General features: G+C 45.8%; 1 protein-coding gene across 1 annotated transcript; it reads right to left on the bottom strand.

Annotated features, from left to right (window-relative positions):
- Positions 1-3,958: 3,958 nt before the first annotated feature.
- On the bottom strand, positions 3,959-6,250 carry LOC126519783 (uncharacterized). Its single transcript, XM_050169097.3, has 2 exons — positions 6,204-6,250; positions 3,959-4,818 (listed from the first exon to the last, which is right to left on the bottom strand). Exons 1-2 carry the CDS (start codon positions 6,213-6,215, stop codon positions 4,489-4,491), a joined length of 342 nt encoding a protein of 113 aa, XP_050025054.1. The 5' UTR covers positions 6,216-6,250; the 3' UTR covers positions 3,959-4,488.
- Between the last annotated feature and the right edge of the window lie 17,475 nt (positions 6,251-23,725).

Genomic DNA, 23,725 nt, shown 5'->3' with positions numbered 1-23,725 from the left:
TTTAAAATGCCATGTTCACTTACTACCACATCAGGAATAGGAGGTACGGACACTTCAAAAGGCGGAAGACGGCCGTCATCTTGCGTAAATACGTCTTTGAAATTTTTATTGAATGCCGATGAAGCCCCTGCATCATCCTGCACGCAATCACCATAAACTACACATCCGTCGTTAGAACGAGACTTTGGGCTCACCAATCTCCAAAATGTTTCGGGTGACCTTTCGACAATGGATGGCAGTGTTATATCGAAATAGTTTTTCTTATCATGCGCAATCTTGTTCTTCACCTCTTGCGATATATGTTCGATCATTAGTTTCAAGTCAGACCTGTTTGTCGTTCTCGCTCTCTTCTTTAGGCGTTTCAATTTTCGCTGCAATTGCAGCGTTACTCGACTTATCCATGGACTTCGAGAGTTATGTTTTATTGCTATCCTTGGCACGAAGCGCTGAATGCATTCGTGAATTACCCCCTAGAAAAAAAGTCACAAGTCATTCACCGAACAAGTGTTGTTTCTGAAAGAGTCATAATTAAAACTGAGAGCATCAAGAATAGACTCATCTTCTGCTTTAGAAAAATTTGGAAACCACTTGACATCGCCTCGCTGTTCCCATGCGACGCCCTCTAACGTCAAGGCTACTGCTTTGTGATCGGAAATGCCGGAGGTGACGCCTCAGATCACTTTGTCTTTATTATTCCCACTTATAAGGAACAGATCAAGGATTCACTCAGATCCGTTTTGAATTCTGGTTGCCTCATTTACAACTTGTAAGAGGTCGAAATTGAACACAATGTTTAACATGTCATTCACGAAACCTTTGGCACTGGTTATCGAAAAGGTGCTGCAGAGCAGATTGGGAAGGTTAAAATCACCTGTCGGAATCAGTTTGTCTTCAGGCTTGATGTGGCGATGCATATACTCGTTAAGCTTTTCAAATATAGTGGCAGATGAATCGTAAAGATGAATACTAAAGAATAATTGCATCTTTACTAAGTAACTACCTATGCACCTTTATCAGCATTTTGAAAAACAATAAAAGATGCGATTTTCGTAAGTGTGCTCCTTGGTTTCTTCAACTACCTATGCACCGGACCTACAGAAATTGTCCTTTAATCATATATATATATATCTGTTTCTTCATTTGTGTGTTTGAAGAGAGGTAGCGGCAAAGAAATCTCTGATTTTATAAACGATGCTGAGAGAGAGAGAGTGAGGATGTTTTTAATAAATCCTTGACTATCGCAATATGGGAATGATTAGAAATAAAATTAGACGCACCGCGCATCTCACCGACGCACAAAATACACAAAACGGAGAAAACATACGAAAACACGTAACATACAAACTAATGAAGTGTCAGTGATAACCAGTGTCTCCAATGAAAGCTAAAAAGTGCAGTCGATACAATTGGACAGGCAGCGCTGGTCTATGTGAAAAATATGTGTCGTAGCTGAACGTGTGGTAGTGCTTTATGTAAATTCTTTGCGGACAATACGGCTGTACTTTGTGTCGTGAATAGGGGGTAAGATTAACTTAAGTAGACTATGTCTTTATTCTTTACTTTGCAGGCAACAAGGCCACAATGGCGACCTCATTCGCTTAATATAAATGTGCCGTACTTCAAATAGCCAGTAACTAAGGTACAACGTGGAGTAACAGGCGATGCACGCCGCTGCTAGAGTTTGAAAGGTACTTAGCTCGCCATACGTACGCAATGACCTATTCACGAAGGCCGAACATGACAAGCGTATTTTCATTTCTAGTTAAACCTTTATCGGAGGGAGTCAGGGCAACAGGAAAAGGCCGAAAAACAAACAAGAAATCATATAAACGACTCCAATAAAACATTAATAGTAAGGAGGCGAAGACAACACCAAAAAGGAGAAAATACGAAATATGGACCACAGACAGCAGGTTATCATATTTTCATATTTAACTAAATTTCACTGAAAACAACATGTAGTTTAGCAGGTGGCACACTTGAGGCATTTGCATACTGCAGTTTGTTTCGCGTTAGTTTAGAATGCCGTTTTGGGTTTATTTTGACTTCTCGCTTTACCTCTGTCGGGTACTGTCTGTAAAAAGGCCAGCCAAACAACAACAATGAGAGAGAGAGAGAGAAACAACTTTATTCGGTCTACTATAGACGTAAGAAAGCTCCACGTCACCTGGCTAGGCCCACTCGGGGAACATCAGGTGAAACCTGACGGCCCTCTCGCGAGCCCTCTGGACTGCCAGGATTTGAGAGGTCTGATCCTGGGCCTTAATTAGTTTCATCATTTCCTCTTGAGTGAAAGGGGGACCGGCAGAGGCGCAGCCCCACAGGACATGTTCGAAGTCCGCATAATCACCACACAGAGGGCAGTCCGGGCTTGGGAACCGTTCGGGGTACATTGTGTGCAGCGCCGCGGGGCTCGGGTAAGTGCTTGTTTGCGGAAGCCTTAGAGTGACTGCCTGGGCCCTGCACAGCGAGGAGTGCAATGAGAGAATGTATCTGAAATATGTATTGTACTTAAGGCACATAACTCCAAGCTAAACGGATGAGTTCGTTTCTCAGAACTGAAAGCTTCTGCAAAGTTTTCGCTCATTTCGATTCCTGAAACAAGAAATGTGTAATAAATACAGGAATATATTACTCCTTGATACACATGCACACCCCCAGGCGTTTAATGTGCATGGTCTGACCATTCCTCGCAACTCTACTCTAGACACCCGCAAGGGATTGAAACAAATGCTGTGAAATTTTTTTTCGTTGGTAATATTCATGAAATAAACATTTGCGTATTAGTTGCCCTCTATTCGTTCCTGAAAACTTGTATGAAATGCAATGTGCTACTCAAACGGAGTTCACCGCATCATTGCTTTCCCTTGAATAAAATTTCCAAATCTTGCAGCAACATTTATAATACAAGTTATTTCATCCACAACTCCATCCCACACTCCAGACCACTTTTCAAAAAATTGTGAATATTTTTGAAGATCGGCCGCCAATATAATCATTGAACGCCTCGATTGAACGCCTCGCTAATCAAAAAGCTTAGTCTCTAACCCTCCCCGGTAGCCTAGAGGCTATGGCGTTTGTTACCGCCCGTGGTGGCCGCATTTTGATGTCAGCGAAATCTAAAAACGTTCGTGTGCTTAGAACTTGGCGCATGTTAAAGAACCCCAGGTGGCCAAAATTATTCCGAAGTCCCCACTACGACGTGCCTTATAATAATATTGTTATTGTAGCACGCAAAAACACTAAATTTGGATAATTCATCTTAAGACCACTTTTTAGAGCATTCAATGTTGGCTGGCCCAGTCTACATCACTAACAAGATTGGTCGTCAGTCAGTCAGCCCATCGGCGTACAAGAATGTATTAAACTAGTAAAACACCCGGCCCTATGTAATAAACTTCTAGGTGTATCTACAAGCGCCTACGCACACCTTTTCTTTCTTTCGTATATTTTTTGCCATGGCACGCCATCTTAATGGCACAACGATCCTATTTTGGTTTCCTGGCAGTGATATAATTTTGCGTGATAGCTACATTATCACGATGACCAGGTGTGTTTGTTGTATCAGTGTCAGGACCGGCATAGTGTAACGATTCTATCAGGAAACAGCACTGACAAGGAGAGACTACGCGGTAGGCCTGCCACAAAAAAGGCATAACATATTTAACGATAACAGACACGCACTTTTATTGATGTTTGCTTTACGCCGATGCATACAGCATGCATTGCCCATGGTCATATGCTTTACGAGGTGCGCATACGCTCCTATACGTTGTAGCACACCGCCGCCCAGTAATATCTGAAGCTGGACACATGTGGCCTCAGTATGAGCAGTATATTTGTTGTAAACTCTAAATCACAGCATGTACTAACGAGAATGGTCTCCTTTGCTCAATGTAGACTGTCTTACGGTACTGCTGTTGACACGCCAAGTTTCAGTGCTGGTTGTCCATTCCAATTGTTTTCTTTTTTTTCTCGGTTCGTCAGTGTTCCAGAAGGCGCTCGGCCCGCGTAATCACCTATACCGGTGGGTCGTTATTTGTGGATGATAAAAAAAGCAATTGATTCAAGCGAAAGGAATTCATAAATTATACCGGCCCAGTATACGCTTGAACCCCGGATATATACCATGACGAAGAGGCCAACCACAGTCACTGAAATCACTTACAAAGTTTCATAACTGTGAATGAAATCGTTTATTTTTTCATTCCGTCTGTACAGTTAACATCTACCGCTGTCGCCGGTCCTGTCAGATTTGAGGTTTTGTTGGTATACGTGAGCTTCCGTCGTCGTGCAGCGCGATGTCTTTGCCGCTCGAGACTAGTTCATCTGACGTGTACAGGCGAGCGATATAGGAAAGCATGGCGTTAGAGCAGCTTAGTAACCACCAATGCCGCCATATTGGCTGAGGTATCTCTGGCTTCCGAATCATCCGTTAGCGCCGGACGCACGCCTGTCGAAGCCGGTGCTGCCCTGCCCGAACCCAGTTCAGTGTCCATCCTGGTTGATAAGGCCCTGGACATTCCAGTAGGCGTCGCCCCAGTCAAAGTCTCCGCTTCCCTGGTTGTGTCCAGATGCGCCGTCATTGAAGTCCTCCTGCCAGGCGCTAGCCTGCTGGTTGTAGCCCGCACCTAAGCCGCCCCACAAGGTCCTAGCCTGCTGGCCCAGAATAAAGCCGCCCTGCCAGGCGCTAGCCTGCTGGTTGTAGCCCGCACCTAAGCCGCCACCGTATCCGCCGTAACCCAGGCCGGTGCCCAGGCCAGCGCCAGCACCGTAGCGACCGGCGAAGCAGGCGCTCACGCCCAGAAGGACGAGGACCTGCGTGGTTGGTTTAAAAAGGCTGCGAAACTAAGCGGAAACACAGTGAGAGGCCAATCAACAACATGGAAGTCTGTGTTATTGTTCAAAGCCAACATGGTTCAAATCCAGCACGACTTGTTGGAGTCAGCAAAAAGAAAGTGCAATAAAAATGCACAGAAACAAGACATGCTTCAAACTCTCAAGCTTCAATGTGCCGATAGCTTTGCACGCTCTTAATACCTGGTTCTCAATACAATATCATATTTCGGCGAGGGCGGTGATGTGGGCGTGTTGGTCAGACATATTGGATTGCAGCGATGGGTAGCGCAATAGCAGGACATTAAAACGAGAAGGATGGACAGCCACACAAAGCGCTGTTTGTCCACGCGCCAGCGCTTTTTGTGCTCGTGAACTGGTGTACCACTATACTTCGTCTTGAGTATCCGGAAAGTCTCTAGTTAAATTACACCATTTTACTTTTTAGTCGCAGATAATAAATAATACGACCTTGAAATAAAACCCACAGTCTCTGTATGTTGTGTTCCGCAATGAAAGGGTAGCTACCATTTCAAATAAATGTGTTATGCAAAGTTAAACAAGGAAATCGTTTAATATGTTAAGCTTTACCATCAATAACGCTGTCTGTGTTTTTTTTTCCTTAACATATACGGTGATGAGTGCATTTTGATAGTTTTCTTATTATCAACGCAAGACAATATAGAAAGTTTTGTTATGCTGTATGTACTGTTAGCTATTGGTGTTCCTTTGTACTGAACTAGATGTTGCAATGCTTGCGATCACCTTTACAAAAATTGCTTATTGGATTACTGGATGATTTAGGGCTTTCTGTAGAAAGACGGTACTTTCTATAAAAAACAGTCCTTCTATCATGGAAAACTTCCGAGAGTACGACGCAGACTTCGAGAAAGAAGCAGCCTTGAACTTTTGTAAGGACATATGAATGTGCTACTGATGGATCAACATGCTAATGTGGTATGCAGATAAAACCACTCAGCGCTAACGAAGAACGTAATTATTATAATACAGCGCAAGACGACTGTATAGAAAAAGACAACACTTAGCAGGTAGGTGATAACTTCTACTTGCCGAACAAATTATCACATCAGGTCCTACGCATGCAATGCTCCTAGCGCTTGTTGCGAATGACGGCGATTTGCGTCGGAGAACATTTTAACACTTGTCAAATTTTCGAGTAAAGCGCAGGTTGCAGGCTCATAAACTAAATAACGGACGTCGCGAAAGAGAAACGATATTATTTTTCCCATGGCCTGACAACTGTCGATGAATATGTACTCAGGCTTCCCAAGAAAATTAAGCCTAACGAAAACAGCAGGCCTAAGATGGCGACGCCTTCGAACGCCAGGCTGGAAGACGTAACTTACGAGGGACAGCATCTTGGTCGGAGGTTGAATGCACAGAAGAGCGGCTCGGTAGATGAAAAGAAGTGATGGCTCCACAATAGACGGCCGCGCTTTTTTATACCCCAGCGTGTGCGCCAGCTCATTCGTGCGGAGCGCTATCTCACCAATGAGCGCTGTTCTGCATAGCTTCCTGGTAGAGCACAGCGTGCATCCGGGAGCGGGTCGCGTATCGTCTGCCGCCTGCCATCCTGTCGGAGGGTTTGCACCCCGATTACGCCAAGAGGGCCGTCTATCTCTTCGGCCCCAACATACGCAGCCAGAGTGGGACGATGCGCATCCGACGAACAGACGTGCGAACAGACGGCGAACAGACGTGCGCATCCTGTCGGGTTTGCACCGAGACAGTCGCGCATGTCTTGGGGCTCACGGTGCACCGCATTGTAGCCCGGTCGACTTGAGCGGGACCCGGAATCACACAAAAGCCCTTACGCTATAATTGTTCGTAAGCGGAAACTCTAGTCAGTCCTGGCGCCGGACATCTGATAAGCGAAGGTGACTGGACAGCGACAATGAAAAGTTGCAAATGAAAAAATTCGTGAATTCGGACCCAGTCTCTAGCGACGTGTATTTTACGGGTGTCCGATGTTCATGAGCATACGGGATATGTATATTTACAGACAGGTTGTCCCGGCTAGCTTTAGCCCGAGCTTAAATATATGTAAGTGTCACGTAGCTCTACAGGACAAAGGTAACGTTGTTTGTCATCGCTTGGAGATACTCAAACTATCTTTCTTTTTCATTCTGCTTAATTAGTCTTAACTAAATAATCAACTTCCCAAGTATTATAATTAGATGAAAAGTGTCACTGACCAAATTGTAAAGCGACATGAAAACTTCCCATACAGCTTTCTGTTGCTCACTACGTGCTACATAAACGTGTTTTTTGAGCGGGAAAGACGCCTGCAAATGCACGCAAAATTACCGTGCGACTGGCCGCTCGAGGCACTTTGCCTCTATTCGCGGGCTTCTTTCACGCTCGGAAAAACACTTATACAGCACGTATTAAGCAACAAAAACCTGTATCGGGAGTAGGCGCCATCCAATCCTGAAGTTAGACTTGTAATTATGCAGCCAGCCAATGGCCAACAGCAGATGCGAACGAATACCTTTATGGATTCGGCCACCTCAAACACATATGACACGCTTCATGGTACTTTTTTTATATATCCGCGCTGTATACTAATCAAACATCGCTTATTTTTAGGCGACTGTAAAACCAGCTAGTATATTGAAGTTGGGTATATTTTGGGCCTGTTTTCTTTGATAGTGGCTTACCTCAAATGAATAACAAGATGCACTCATATAGAAACTAACTTCCTGCAATACAAACCCGCACTACTTTTTTGCGTTAGCAATAATTATTAAGTTACTTCAGGCACTTTGTGGGGGTTGTCTGTCTGTCTGTCTGTCTGTCTGTCTGTCTGTCTGTCTGTCTGTCTGTCTGTCTGTCTGTCTGTCTGTCTGTCTGTCTGTCTGTCTGTCTGTCTGTCTGTCTGTCTGTCTGTCTCTGTCTGTCTGTCTGTCTGTCTGTCTGTGTGTCTGTCTGTCTGTCTGTCTGTCTGTCTGTCTGTCTGTCTGTCTGTCTGTCTGTCTGTCTGTCTGTCTGTCTGTCTGTCTGTCTGTCTGTGTTTGTAGTTAACCATCTTCCAGCCTACTTGGGCTGCTGAGTAGTCCGTGGTCGAATGGTTAGCACATCGGGTTCCTGTGTTGAGGTTAACATGAGACACTGAGTATGTGCCAGTGTGTGCACGCGTACCTCTCTTCAACGAAGCTCTCTCACGCCGACGTGGGTCACTGTAAATGCGGGTCTAGGTTCACACCGCCATTCGTTGAAACATTTTGACGCCGACTCAGAGAACAGGGTATTTGCCACTTGGTCCGCGCTGGTTCCCAATGAATCTCTTTGACAACAGCTCGAGTCATTGTGTGCGTCCCAGTAGGTGTTCGCGGCTCTTCAATGAACGTCTTTGACACCAACTTGCGTAACTATAGGTATGTGCCGCTGGAAGTGTGTCACCCTAGAGTGAGGGCAAAGATATCTTAACTTTCTCCAATGCTGAGCGGAATCGACGCCGTCACAAGGGTTCCTCAAGGACATCAACCCGACCCATCTGCACGCTGCGCCGTAAATTCCCTGCGTATGGGCTCCATTAACGTCTCGCCAACTTGGGTCACCGAGTACGTGCCACTGAGCGTGCTTGAAGCGAGGGAAGAATCCCCAGTGTTTGCACGAACCAGCGCGCTGCACTTCACGTCTCGTAGTCCACGCGTGGCTTTCTCGGCGGCGCGACGAGATGGCACAGCGTGCTCAGGAAGAAGCGCGCGAGAGGAGCCCCGTTGTCGCATGACGCATTTCTCAGCGTTCGCATGCACTACTACCTACAACGCAGACAATATAGCACGCCACACCGCACGCTCACTCGAGCTCAAGCCGTTACACTCAGAATGCTACAAACAGACACATACCCCACGCAAAACAGATTACGCCACTACATGCCCGAGCTCTACGACAAGTCTTACTGCACCAATTGCAATAGATCCCTGAACGCATATCATTTACTCTGGCCGTGCTCGCAAGCTCACATAAACTACGAACAGGACAGGCGCAAGTTTGAAGAAGCAATCCGGAGCGATGAACTCGCTCCCCAACTCTGGGCCGTCCAGCAGGTCCACGACGCCGCCAGGAAACTCAACCTCCCGGTTCCGTCGTGGGAGACGCCCACTCCATGAGAGCCCAAAGCTCTCGTGGCCTGCAGGACCTGAACAAAGTTGATTTCCTTCCTTCCTTCCATGCACCGATGCGGCGTGCATTTCGGATGCCGCGCGCAGGCTTTGCGGCGGTGTCATTACATGGAAACGCTTGTTCTTAAGCGCGAAAGACGAGTGTCGCTGCAGTTGTGTGGCTATATTGAATAAATGCTAACTCATTGCCGTCGACGCTCATCGTGAGAAGGGTTCTAGCGCAATTTCTTTGAAAATGCCGCGAACAAAGTCACGACATTCACCCGCGAGGCGCCTTAGTAGCTACGGCGTTGCGCTGATGACCTCGAGGTCGGGGGTTCGATACAGGCCGTGGTGGGCGCACTTCGATGGGCACTAAATGCAAAAAGGCCCGTACACTTTGATTTCACGTACATCAAAAACCTCGGTTTGCCAAAATTATTCCGGAATCCCTACGTAAGGCGTAACTTTGGCTCATAACACCCCATAACTTCAGCTTTCTCATGACATGCAATAAAGAAATTCAGTGAAACTAAAGGCTTACGCAGGGTCACAATCCTCCAACACCTTTAGTGCAACAGGATCTCGAAACAGCATTGTAAAGGTGACGGCGAGGCGAATACACATCATTCAGCTCATTTGCTTTATTCGTGAAAAATTGGCGGAAAGAGGCATCTCAGAAAGTGTGTATTTGGTAACTGTATGAGTAAACCTGCATTTATTTTTCGTACTCCATCTGTTTTGCAAGTTGCGGTAAAAAAAAAATAAAACTGTAAAGTTATCTTTGCGCGACCAAATACAATTCCTTGTCACAAAACCTATTCTGTGCCATTCTATAAACTCCAAAAAAATGCGCTGCCACTATGACTTCCCGAGTTGGCACAGTGATTGTTGGGCTTTGTTTATGGTAATTTTTTCGTTATACTTCATATATTGAGATATATATGAAGAATACAACCAAAACACAAACCTCGAGAGACCACAAACTTGGAAATACTAAACGCAAGAAACAAAAACCATCGTCTAGTGTACAGCTGTCACAGAAGCTGCACTGACATTTAAAATGTTTCTCGGCTATAAGAACTTATGAAAGAACAATCACACCGGTGCATAAACACCACATCACCACGTTCCTCGTCGTTGCGTTCGCCTCTGCTCGCTTCGACAGCTGCGTCGCATGCCTGATAACATGTCGGAGGATAGAAAAGGAGAGGTCGCGTGCACCGCAACCCCAGTTGAGGCGGCAGTATGGACGGCGACAATTCTGATAAGCAGGAGGAGGCCTGGAATCGACATCGGAACGAGATGAAGAGGAAACTAATCGCCCAGGAAACAGACGAACAGCGCGCCGAACGACTGGCTAAACGCGGCAGCATAGCTAGACAACCAGACAAACCTGCACTTGCAATCAAGAATAACTAAGGCTAACCATGCTATGTCTTAGCTGTCGCTACGTATATCCTGGCATAGCCGAGCTAAAGCACTGCCAATTTTTTTTTAATTATGGGTTCGGAAGGAAGGCTTCGGATTAATTTTGATCCCCTGGGGGTTATTTAACGTACAGCCATTGCACTTTAAACGAGTGTTCTTGCATTAAACCCACATAAATATGCCCCCTCCGTTGTCGGGATTGAATCCGCAACCTCGGGCTCAGCAGCACAATACACTGAGCCACCACGGTGAGTATCTAGAATCTTTAGCGTTATTATACATGTCGCCAGTGCTCCGCCAAGTGTGTCTTCGCTTGAGCTGACGCTAGCGATCCCTCTCGCAGCTTCGACGCAAGCCGATGCGTTATTTCGCCTTTGAGATTAGAGCCTCGCGCACCACGCCTTCTGTACATATGACTTAAGGCCTTCACCCGGCTGTCCCCTACCTCAAAGCTATTTGAGAGAGAGTGCAGCTGGACGCAATGTGTCAGTGCGAAGCTATGCCAATAAATAAATTTTCGTAAATAGGCTTGTAGAAGAACTTGAGTTGTAGGCTTGTAGAAGAACTTGAGTTTGGCCATTTGGCGTTTAATCTTTATCATGCTGACCGCTAATAAAGACGAGTACGGGAGAAGACAACACAAAGCGACTACACGGGTGGTATCCAGATGTTCTCTTCCCCTGTCCCCGTATTATTAGGGGTCAATATGATATACAGCATGATCGTAGGCGTCATATACCCTTGTCATCTGCAGGCACCTACAGCTCCTTAAACACGGAGGATAAAATAAATACAGCCAAATAAACTCAAATTACTGTTTAAAACTTGAGATATGGATTCCCTCAAGGTTAGTGCTCCCTCATAAGTCAAGTTTTATTTATTATTATTTTTTTATTTTCGAATACTGTTGGCCGTCTTGGCCGTAACAGGGCGGGCACAGCAAGTTTGCGCATAGCGTAAAAAATGTAAACACCTTACAAACGTAAATAGGACATGAAGCAATGAATCTTGGAAATACAATGCAAAACAAATAATGACAAACAAATACAATAGTTTGGCTAAGAAATACACGTTTGTAACATTGTGACCGTGATATCGGAAGCAGCATAAAAGAAAGACTATTGTATGTATTTCTAGATTAGTGTGACAATGTTTGCACGGCACTGCTAAGATTCAATTTCATAAAAGGTTTTCAACGCGTTCCTCAAATATTTTAATGCTACTCGACTGCAATACAGACGCCGGTACACTGTTCCATTCCTTAATCGTTCGCGGAAATAATGAATAACGTACATGTCCAGATATGCCTTTGGAATTGAGAACATGCAATGATTGCTTGACCTGACGTTTCTAGCCTGCGTGGGAGGAAGATAGGGTGTGGTTTCAATATTGAAGTGGCCTTTTGATAAGAAAAAAAGAAATTTAAGTCTAGCCAACTTCCGCCGTTGAGCCAGTGGAGGCAAATCAAGCAACCATTCGAAGCAATAAGTTCGACGTCATTTTCTAATTTGTAGCCATCCATGTTCTATACAAGTGGCTCGGCTGCGTATTTGTTCCCGAGAAGTACATATTTTGTAGTGGTTTAAAAATAATTCTAATGAGTACACGCTTGGTCGCCTGCGCAGCCACGAGGAAGAGTGCCTTTTACGGGTCACCCTCCTCTCGGACACCGTTGAGCGTGCTTGACTCGATTATTCTTCAAAGTTCTGAATCCTCATTCAGAAGAAAGTTTATTTTTCTTCCACATCCTTCTCTTTGTTATGAATTGTTTCCACAGCAATATAATGGCCGATTAGAACGTGCAACCCACCATGCGACGGGCCACAAAAGTGGTCATCTCTTTGTTTTTGAGCCATTTTCGTTTCAGATTACCGTTTCATCCATTGAAGGTTTGCATTCTTTGCCACTCTCATTGAAAATGGAACCTGAACTGTTCATCACGGACCCCAGTCAACAATAGCTCGCATTGTGCACAGCCATTTTGCCAGTTACACCCAAGTCCTCTGTTAGATCCATCGAACATTCAGTGTAATAGTATGTACTTATGGTAAGCAGTGAATATCCTTAGCCCCTGTTTATTCCTCGGTGTTTTTCTCTACACTAGGTTACGTGTGCGACGCGAGACACCGTCAAGCCTACCAACACTCGAGCAGCGTCGCCGGCGGTCGCGTATACCCCGTTTCATGCACCAGGTGCAGCGCTGTCGAAGCTACGCAAGAAGTGCGGTCAGCAAAATTTATCACTCCGCGCGCTCCCGCCTACGCTTCGCTGTGCGCCAGGAGGCGTTTGCTCGCGCGAGCATGCACGTGAGGCTGCTACGACGGCTAACGAAAAGAAACAACGAAACGCACATTGATTTAAAACAACGTGTTATCAGCCGTATTAGTACATGATCTGCTTGTTTCTTAGGGTAAATTCTTACTTTTTTCATTCAAAACAGCTTATATAAAAAAATTTAAAAAAATCGGGGCAAGAAACACGGAGCTATTTCTAAGTGCGAACACAGCCGCTGCAAAAAGTATCTCTAGCTTCCACAGCGTTGCACCGGATGTATGAAACGGAGCATAGTTGCGCTCTGCGCGATATGCACAGCCCGACAGAATGGGTGGGTGAAGAGTTCTCAATAGCTACCACCTTTCTTTTTTTCATCTTTGTCTTCATTTCGTCGCGACGAATGATGGCGAAAAAGAAAGGGAGAAAGCTCATTGCCTCGTTACGCGATTCATTCTGCAAGAGATGGCTGTGTTAAAAAGCGCTACTTCACCAAATAATTTAACATCTCTCTCCAAGCAAGGGCACCTCGATCAACCAAAACAAGATTGATGTTGGTGTTTTTTGGGTCAAATGAACTATCCCTAGGGAGACATGCGACGCATTCACTTCTGAAGAAGACTAGCGAATTCTCGAGAGCGAAGACAAACATTTGTATTTTTGAGGAGATTGCTTCCTGGTCATGGTTATACAAAACTGGGATTTTTAATAAGCGTGGCAATACTTTTGGATCGAGTCGGGTTCATTTTTACGCAAGTCATTACCGGATCCTCACCTGTACTTTGCGTAAGGTATATTTATTTAAGCGTGCTAGCGTGCATCACACGGTCAAACAATGTCGACCACACTTCGCAGTGCACGTGTGATATATTGTTTCCTTGGCTATGCACTTTCGAACTCCGGAAAAGGGAGCAGAACAAAAGGCCACACTGACTCTATCTACGATAGAGGGGGGCTGAAACGCAGCAATTGTAGGGTTGTACCCTAAAAAAACGCAGGGTTGTACTTTAAATGTACAACCCTCCCCACTATTTCGTCATTTCCATGTGCACTATACGCATTGACCATGTGGAACGGGTGGTTGGCCGTTTGTATCTGTTCAGCACAGATATAAGCGGCGGCCGGCTGCTACCGTGCCCGATGGAAAATTACGGGAGATATTGTGTAGCGACCGTCCGTCACTTTGTTGTTTCGTTGCTTCGTCCCACATCGTGTTTCAGGCGAACCATTACATCCTGTGTGGACATTCCACCACGATAACGATAGAAGTGTCGTCAAGCGCGCATGTGTCAAATAAATTTGTGTAGGTGGAACCGCTCCATGTTTTTGAGCACGTTGCGGAAGCACGAGGTGAGAGAAACGGGGCGCATGTTCTCTAAAGAGAGTTGCTTTGCGGTCTTGGGAATCGGAAAGACTGTGGTCTCTTTCTACTCTTTCGATAAGGTATCGGATTGCTATACTTTAAGCAGGGGAGTCGTAAGTTGACTGGTTTCATAATCAGAGACTTTAGAGTAACGAATACCGGATCCGATCCGGACCAGGGGATGTGTTACAGCGAATGAGGGTGAGTCCAGCGAGAATCTCGCTTGCAGTCAGATGCGCTGTAAGATAAGCCAGTGATTTCCGAGGACACGTGTAGTACGCGTAACCTGGTGTATCTTGTGGTGGGATATAGCGCTGTCGTAACTAATCAAGGCATTCTCGGCACGTGTCCCGAGAAACGCTTGTGCCAAGATAAGCTGGCACCGATGGATCAGTAAGCAGAGCGAGATTCTGCTGCTGTATCAAAGTGTGCAGCTTGCAGCCATTGGGTGTGTTATGAAGTATCCCGAAGTGCTATGTGTGACATTGAAATCACCCACAATAAATGTGGCTCTGCCCTTACACCGGCGTACTTCAATGTATGGAAACGTGCATGGTGTTCTTGCGAGCGGCTATAGACATTAAGCAGACGGAGACGTTGTGTGCGCTGCTTGCGGGCGCTGCTGGGAAGCAGCTAAAGCAGGACACGTGGAATGTCTTGGTTATTTAATGTAAAGTCGACCACCACATGGAAACCTCTGACAAACGCAGCCACGAGGTGGTCTGATTGTGATGTTTATGTGCATATCCGGGTAGCCTTGGAAGTGTGCGAGGTTTCTGAAGAAATATGACGTGTGGTGGGGAAATGTGTGCTTGAAGATACTGTATAAGGCTGCCGCGCTTCTTACTGAAGCTACTGCAATTCCACTGCCAGATCCTGAGTTTCGAACAGGCGCTTGGTTTCGGCGCTCTACGTTTCGCCATCACTGCGACTTGGACTAACCTGACGGGATGAAGTTCAGCTTCATTCAGCTTAAAGGGGCACTATAGGTTACCATAAAGTAAAGTTAAAGTGATAAAGCAATGCTCTAGAACGTCTAAGGCGTCAATATAATCCCGAACAGAGCTTTAGTAACCGAGAAATTGAGGTAAATGCATGATACGATTTGAGACCCCCCAGCGATATTCCGGTACTAGCCCGATGATGAAAACACTCCTCATCATAATTTATGTCGCTAGTACTCAACTACTCGGATTGAAAAGATCATTTCATTAGATTATAAGACGGAAGAAAATGCTAATTGTCTACTCCTATTCAATTCTAAGAAAAAATAACATTTTGACGTTACCCTTCAGTAGTATGGGTGATCAAAATGTATCGTTCTCGCTCGACTCTGCGGGCTCGACTTTGCGCAGTGCGCGTTTTGGAGTTTCAGTTATTTCTTTATCGCGTCGTGCTGCGGTGGTCCTGCTGGCTCGCGAAACTTGCATTCGGAACGAGCAGCGAGAATGCCACGTCCATGTGATGTCGTGGGATGGTGAACGGTCCGCTGAACTTGGCCAAGGGCAGTTGCAGCGGCGAATCCAACGGCGAATCCCTGTGTGCCAGCGAGTGAACCTCTCCGTTCGAAGTGGTTAAGTGCCATACCTCTGCCACAGCGCGTTGGCAAAGAGCCGAAAAATCACGTAGCGTGCTCGCTGCACTTTCGTCCAGAGGATTAGGAGTTCAACGCCGACTTACTGAAGTCGCGTGGAGTGCCTTTCAAAGCAGGCCGCCGTCGTAGTAGTACGCAACAACGCCGGCAGCGCGAGCCCTCAGCAGCAGGTCACGTTCAGCAGTGCTTAAATCGCTGAACTCGAGCCCAGCATCGCGAGCCTATGTGTCGTTGTCACGGTCGTCCATTGCAACGAGCGTCGAAGTTGGCGTCATAAAATAATGAACCAGCTTATCGTGGTGCGCTTTCCCTTCCGCTAGCCACAATAGTTCCGCTTTCGCGCTGCTGTCGGCTTTGTCTTGGCTCTGTTTCTGGACGCGCGTTTGCGTTTTGTGCAGAAAAGCCGTAGCGCCGTCTGCGGGAGCCATTTTATTCACCGACGGCGCAACGTCACTATGAGACCATGACGTCAACACTCCTCGATCGGAGGGCGGGTGATTTGAACTGCGCTAGAGGTACGCGGACGCTTCAGAACGCATTTTCTCTAAAAATAAGTATCTTCTTCGCACGAAACAAGCGTTTCGAGGTTTCTGGGATGGTATTTCAACAGTCCACGTTGACTTAATATTAACCTTTAGTGTCTCTTTAAGGAAGGTGGCACGCCCGTTTTGGTCGGCATGCTACAAGTTCGGCTACAGTGTCTGTCAGTTTGGAAATGGCAACTTCAATGCGTGTAGGCAATACTTCGTAGAAGCCGGGGGCACAATCCGTTGCTCAAGTAATGTGGTGACATAAGTCCCAGCTACTCCAGCAAACGCACCAACACCATCATCTTCGCCTAACCTCAACACTGTAACGCCGATTTCACAGCCATCCCCCATGGAGATACCAGAGCCTACTGACGCTAATCCTATGTCGAGTTTAGCGAGGTGCGTCGCCCGGCTTGGACTCTGCCTTGCTTGCCATCAAAGGGGTTCATTGAAGACCAGCACAGACCGAGTGCCACTTACGCAGTGCTCTTAGCCGGCGTCAAAGAGTTCCTTAAAACATGGGTACCTAGTCAGTTCCGCGGCTACAGGGTTCGTTGTAAAACAGGTTCGTTGTAGAGCGGCACGTATGAAACATTGCCACACATCCTGTGGCCCAACCTGGTCCGATGGTTTGCTTCGAACTCTGTTTCCTGCTCCCAGCAGCCCGATGCTCTACAGATTCGTCCACGAACTACCCAGTGATCCAGGAAGGCGCTGAGGTGATTCGTGCTAACATGCCCGGTACCGGCTAGATAATGTCTCTTGAAACCGGTATTTTGTCCCCACTGCACAGCGCCTTCAATGGAGCGCCGTGGTAGGTTGACTAACATTGCCACATACTGGGGATAAAGCTTGGTCTGGCAGCTCGTTTCGAAACCTGCTACCTTTGCACAGCATGTTGAAGCGCTACGCACTGTACCGCTGACTAAACAGTGACTCATGTAGGCGGAAAAAAAGTTAGATAAAAACAGAGATGGATACAAAAGGCAAATAGTCTCTGGAAAGTGTGCGTAGTACCCAAAGAATGCTGACGCTATAATAAAACGTGTAACTCGGACGTCAGCGCTTTTTACAGCGAAGCTGTATACCCTCTACCGTCCAAGGAAATTTTCGATATCATTGTTGTAAGCTTAAAAGTCCCCATACGTGGGCCGATCCCGGACATAGTGCAACGCCGGGCTGACCCGCGGTGGAAGTGAAACAGGCGTTAAGCACTCCCCATAGGTGGGCCAATCCCGAAGATAGTGCAATGCCGGGCAGACCCGCAATGGAAGTGCAGCTCACCATTAAGGGGCCCACATGCAGAGCTTAGCTGGTCATCCTTCATCGCAGAGTGGACGGGCACTGAATTTTTTTCTGCCGTTTGTCACTCTTTCGATCCGTGTCCGCGAAAGCGCTACCTTTAAGGATTAAAAAAAATCTATTTTTTATTAAAGCTTTCATGGCGCACACTTCGAAGAAGGAAATGAAACAAACTTGTTAGAATGTCCGTTTACTTCCGACAAATACAAGGTATCACGAAGTGGTTCAAGAAACACAGATTTTTTCGTCTGATCAAATTTTTTTGCGGCTTAACTGCTGTTCAAACTGTCACCTTACATGTTTGCTGGACCGTGAGGCAAAATTAGGGCAGAACTCATTTCACGATGAGTATCGACGATAATCCACATAGCGCTTAAACACTGTAGCGACACGGCCTATTGCTGAACCCAATGCACGTCATCTAGGTATTAAGAGTGAATGTATCTGGACTCCACTTTCGTGATTCCCACGGAACATGCTGCGTCATCTTCAAGCGCCAGCGCAAAGTACCCACGTGGTGCATGTGTAAATACAGCGTGTTTCAGCAAGCACTTTCAAAAATTCTTAAAGGTTGCCTATGCCAGATAGCACAGCTCTAGTTCATGCGGTCATCTACTCGAAGACGCGGACATTATATGTAAAAAAAATTGAAATGCAGTATCAACGAATTAACAAAAAATGCTTACTAAGTTTTTAGCTAGCTACCTAGTGGGCCATATTGCAATATACAAATTCTAGTCGTGGAGCTCGCAAGGCGGATCCGCTTGGAATGAATTTTCAGGATGACACCAGTTACGAGAGAATAATTCCCGTAGTTCACGGAGAAATGCATTGACGTTTCACTTACTTTCATAATAAAACGTCTCTTTGTGCATTGAAGTACAAAAGTGCCTTACAAACTCCACGGCTACAAATTGTAAATTAGTTAAAAATTTCTTTAGTGATTCTTTTTTTAATTAGTCGATTACGCATTTCAATTGCTTGTGAAAGTAATGTCCTCCTCGTCGAGTGGACGAGCTCATGAACTAGAATCGTACTCTCTGTCACAGGTAACCTTTAAAGATTTTCGAAAGTGTTCGCTGAAACACCCGCTATATGGTCAGGCCATTTCGTCTTAATGTATATTACGCGGATTCAATTCGGCCAGTGCCGGATGACTTTTAGTAAATCTTTATTGTTCTCATTGAAGAGCAGCACATAGACAGTGCCGCATATGTTATAAGTCTATGTGAAAGGAAAAAGTGGCACATGCCATGTGTCCTACGCAGGGACAGAACTTGGCACGAAAGGTATTCGTTCAAGACTGGCACATACACCGGGCCACCCACTGAGTGACTTAATTTATAGTAGAAAAAACATATTCTTTGAAGGAAACTCACATTTTCATCACGAAAGAAGTGGAACAGCTCGTAGTACCGAGACCCCATATATTGACAGTGCTCAAGCTAAGACATGAAGGTCTCCTGGCGGGTTGTCAAGGAATTAGAAGGACTACAGACAAAGTGACGGCCGAGTTCTACTGGCCAGGCATCAGGGACGAAATAAAGACATTTGTCAAGTCCTCCGAAATATGGCAGAGAACCATTCCAAAATGCCTTGTCCCATAGGCACCTCTGGGCAACATATCTATTATTCAGACCCCGTTTCAGCGTGTTTTATTGGACATTGTGGGGCTGTAGCACTCTCGTTCTTAGAGAGAGAACAAATATATTCGCACGATGGTGGATTTTGCTACACGGTATGCTGATGCTGTGGTTTTGCCAAATATAGAAACCAAAGTGGTAGCTGAAGCACTGCTACAAATCTTTTCGAAGGTTAACTTATTTCGTGAGATATTGAGTGGCTGGGGCGAACATTTGCGTCAGAATTATTGGTAGAGATCAGGCGCCAACTCCCCAACGATCAGGTTACTGGAACCCCATATCATGCTATGTACAATGGCCTCGTTGAGAGAACCAATGGTACCCTGAAGCGAATGCTGCTTCGGATGTGTCAAGAGCAGCCAAAGCACTGGGACAGATATCTGATTACTCTGCTTTTCACACATCAAGTTCCAAACGCGAACTCAGGCTTCTCTCCCTTTGAGTTGTTATATGGCCGCCATGCTCGAGGTCCGATGACAGTGCTGAAAAACTCTGTACAAAAGACACGCTTGGCATGGAAAGAAGAACTATTTACGAATATGTTGTGTACTTAAGAAATCGCCTTGAGGAGACCTGTAAAACATCTTGTGAAGAGCCGAGGCAAGAGAAAACAGCCAGAATATCCTCCAAGGTGCGAAAAGCTATCCTCGAGAGCTGAAAACCGGCGACGAAGTTCACATCCTATTGCCGACTGAAAAATCTAAGCTTTTACTTGAATGAAAATGACCTTCCACAATCAAGGAACGGAAAAGTAAGTGGATTACGCGGTTGACCCTGGTATAAAGAAACGCTTGTTTCATATAAACCTGTTACGACAATACGAAGATCGTGACATCATCCTTGAACGAAGAATTTCAACAGCGTGTTCAGCAAAGGTAGCGGAAGAAAAAGATCGGAAAGCAAGGAGGTTTCATTTGGGCCTTTAGCTAAAACAGAAAGCTAATCTCATGTATAGAATTCTGCCAAGTAATACCACTTGAACCAGCTGGAGCGCTGAGGTAGCTCATCTCATATTTTGTATGCATCTTATCGTGATAGCATTAAGGGCGCCATGCCACAGAAGATCCGGCGTCGGCGTCCGGCCTCGAGCACTGGACATCTTTCCGAGAGAAATAATTTCGAACCATGGATGTCGTCTCACCAAAAAAAAAAAAAAAAAAAAAAATTCGAGCCACGCATATCCACGCATATCCACGCTCTCCGTGTGGCGCAAGCAAGTTACTGAACTATTTGAACTTCTGAAGCTAAAATACGCAGAAAAATTGTACGGGATGACTTACACACAGCCTACAGGCATGATAACGTCGTATTGTTATTTGAATATACAAGAAAACATAATTCTGCTACACGAAAACTCATATAAACCCGTTTTCCATAGGCCGGCCATGGTGTCCGCCATTAGCGTGCGCCGCTGCGTGAAAGCATCGGAGGCCACGGAGCGGCCAGACCGGTTCCAGTAGGCGCAGTAGGCGCTCACCTCAGCCGCATCGCAGGCCACGCTGGAGGCCGCGTTTCAACCAGAAAGCTTTCCTCCGTGCATACGTTCGCCATCAGCTTTTCCTGATAAGCATTACGGTTACAAATTCTGCTGCACCCGAAGAGCGTGAGAAGCACTCAGGAATCTGAATTCTATCGTGTTCGACTCTAAAAGGCGAAGCTTAAGCGTTCTCCAAAATTTCTTTTTCACATCATCCGAGCCGAACTAAACTTGAAGAATGTCATATACAATTGGCCACTCAAACACCTATTCAATTAAAACAATATCCTACACCATTTGCTCACGGAAGTCTGGGGATAAAGAGATACGTGCAATGTCTCAGCAAAGAATTATGAAAAAGTCCGTGTCACAATATTCGTCAGCAATCCTTGTGTTTAAATAGCCAGACGACAGAATCCGACTTAGTGTCGATTTCATCAATTGAACAGAATGCTACGAGACAACTGTGAGCCAATAGCCCGAATAGACGCCAGGTTTGAGAACGCGTCCGGAAAGACATACTTTTCAAAAAGAGATTCTTCCAAAGAGTATTCTCAAATCCCCATGTCGGAAGACTCTAAGTTCATCATGCCATTTTCGACACCATCAGGCCTATGGCAAATTAGGCATATGCCCATCGCGCGGAAAACAGCACCAGCAGTCTTCACTAGACTTCACGAGACCGGACATATTCTGTTACTTTGATGATGTACTAGTGACGGCCGACTTATTTACAACGACATTTTATATGGTACTGTAGTAGTAATTGCGCTATACCATATTTTACCGCTTTTATCACTCATGCAGCGGAAAAGTTTACCATGGAGACGAGTGGTGTGTCATTTCAAAGACGTGTTCCGTGGTGGCACGAAGACGGCAGAGAAGCGCGAGAGGCAGAATAAAACAAGGCGTATGCTGCGTAGATCATTAAATGCTGAAAATTTCATTGCGCTTGAGCCCACTGAGCCTCAGGTAAGGCGGACACAGCGTCAGACAAAGAGAGAAAGACGGATGAGGTTCCTCGCAGATAGAAATTGAAACACAAACGAGTGAAAAGTGTCGAATAGCTTAAGATAGCTAAAGCTTCAACAAGTACATCCGTTGACTCTGGCGAACGACCAAGGGCATACCTTACAAGACCAAGCAGGCCCTCTTGGGGAGCACTTTGATCGTCCGCAAAACTCAATCCGTATTCACAGTTATTCCTGAAATGCAAAACTAGAAGAATATAAATACCGGTCGTACATAAATACCGGTCGAACCAACCATATAACCATACTTTCACATTCAATAGCTGCATGCGAACATGCAGCTCTTGACCACATGCAAGATCACGTGCAAGAGATTGATCACATGCCCTGATACAGGCAAAAGCTCTGCACCGAGACCTGACAAAATCATCTGTGACATGATTTAAAAAAATACAGACTGATACACAACAGACAGTACTCGCACTTTTCAACAATATTTGGGCTGTCGGACGCCATCCATCCGCATAGAAAGAAGCGAATGTGGTCCCTGTATTCCTACGAGGAAACGTCTCTAGTTTAGGCTCAAGTCACCGCCCCTATAGCGCTTACATGTCGCCCTAGGAAACTGTTCGAGAAAGGGATCAACCATTGTCTTCCATATTTTCTTGAGTGTGAACAAATGAATAAACAATATGTATGCGATTTCCGTGAGGGCCGTTCTACAAGCGATAATCTCGCGAGCATCGAAACGAACGCTCTAGACGCGGTCACGAATTACCAATTTTTCTTATTCGTATTTCTCGATATAGAAAACGCGCAAGACAGAATGTGGCGTTACGGGATCTTGCAGCACATGCCGGAATTGGGCATCCGCAAGAACAAGCTGAATATTTGAGAAAACTGCTTGGTAAACGGTACTCTTTGCATGAAAATCGTCAATCTGTTGTGTCGACCCCTTACGCAAGACACTGGTGTGAAACAGGCAGGCGTGCTGAGGTGCACGCTTTTCATCGTGAAGATGAACACGCTCCTGGATTCTCTACCACCAGCCATATTTCATTTCGTCTAAATCGATGATGTACAAAAATTTTATTCAAATCCTGTAACCTTAAAGTGCGCGAGATGCATGTAAAGCATGGCTTGGTCAAGACCTCTAAGTGGACAGACGACAATGTGTTCAAAGATAGCCCTCAGAAAGTTCCAGTGTTCGTTTCACAAAAAAAGAGCGGGCTTGTCCAAGAACCTAATCTTCAAATGCATAGACAGCAAATACCTGTCACTACTGAGCGTCACTTCGTAGGCATAATACTTGATTCCAAACTAACCTTTCATCCCATCATAAAGCAACTCATCATCAAGTGCTTAATGACAATAAATCTACTGAAACTTTTTACGCACAGAACAAGGGGCAGTGACGTCTAGAAAACGTGTACAAAAGCCTTGTATGCTAGCGCTTGGACCGCGGCGCCCTAGTTTACCCAGTCCGTTACAGCAAGTGCTCTAAAAATGCTCGACCCTGTGCATACTTTAAAGGAGTACTGACGCAAAAACTCGAAGTCAAATTAACGTGTGAGATCAATTTATGTGCGCACAAACACATCGTCTGCAAAATATAAACGGCGAATTAATCTTACAACATATCTAAAAGCAATTTCAAAGTACGCGTGCGCGCAGCCAACCGCAAAACGTAACACCTCGCGACATCGACATCAAAAAAGGAATTAACAACCGAGAAAACGCTACGTCACGAGTTTTCACTTTCATCGGCGTGGGCCCCATCGTCTCATCAATCCCCACCCTTTACCTTCATGTCCCTGCCGTCCAATTACTGCGACAGACTCGAGATCCAGCGACTCAACCGCAGGATTTATACTCCGCCTCACAGAAAGCTCAGCACTGAAGTCGCCGTAGCTCTCCGACTTATTCAGACCAACACATTTCCAAACCTACACAGATACAGTAAAATGTTCCCACATACATATAGCGGCATCTGCCTCTGGTGCGGCGACACACGCCCTACACTTTTTCACATCTCGTGGGGGTGCGGGGGCAAACCTCAACACTTTAACGCCGAGCACGTCATTTGTGCGGTGGGAGGTACAGCTGACCGGCGATACCCTGGCGGGACAAGAAGCTCTCGTCGAGCAAGTACGTCGAGCAGCCATGGCCAGTAGAGTCCT

Source organism: Dermacentor andersoni, chromosome 11 (genome assembly GCF_023375885.2).
Source record: "Dermacentor andersoni chromosome 11, qqDerAnde1_hic_scaffold, whole genome shotgun sequence".
In the NCBI taxonomy this organism is placed as follows: Eukaryota; Metazoa; Arthropoda; class Arachnida; order Ixodida; family Ixodidae; genus Dermacentor; species Dermacentor andersoni.
The sequence above is the reverse complement of the archived record's forward strand: the minus strand, read 5'-3'. Positions and strand labels throughout refer to the sequence as shown.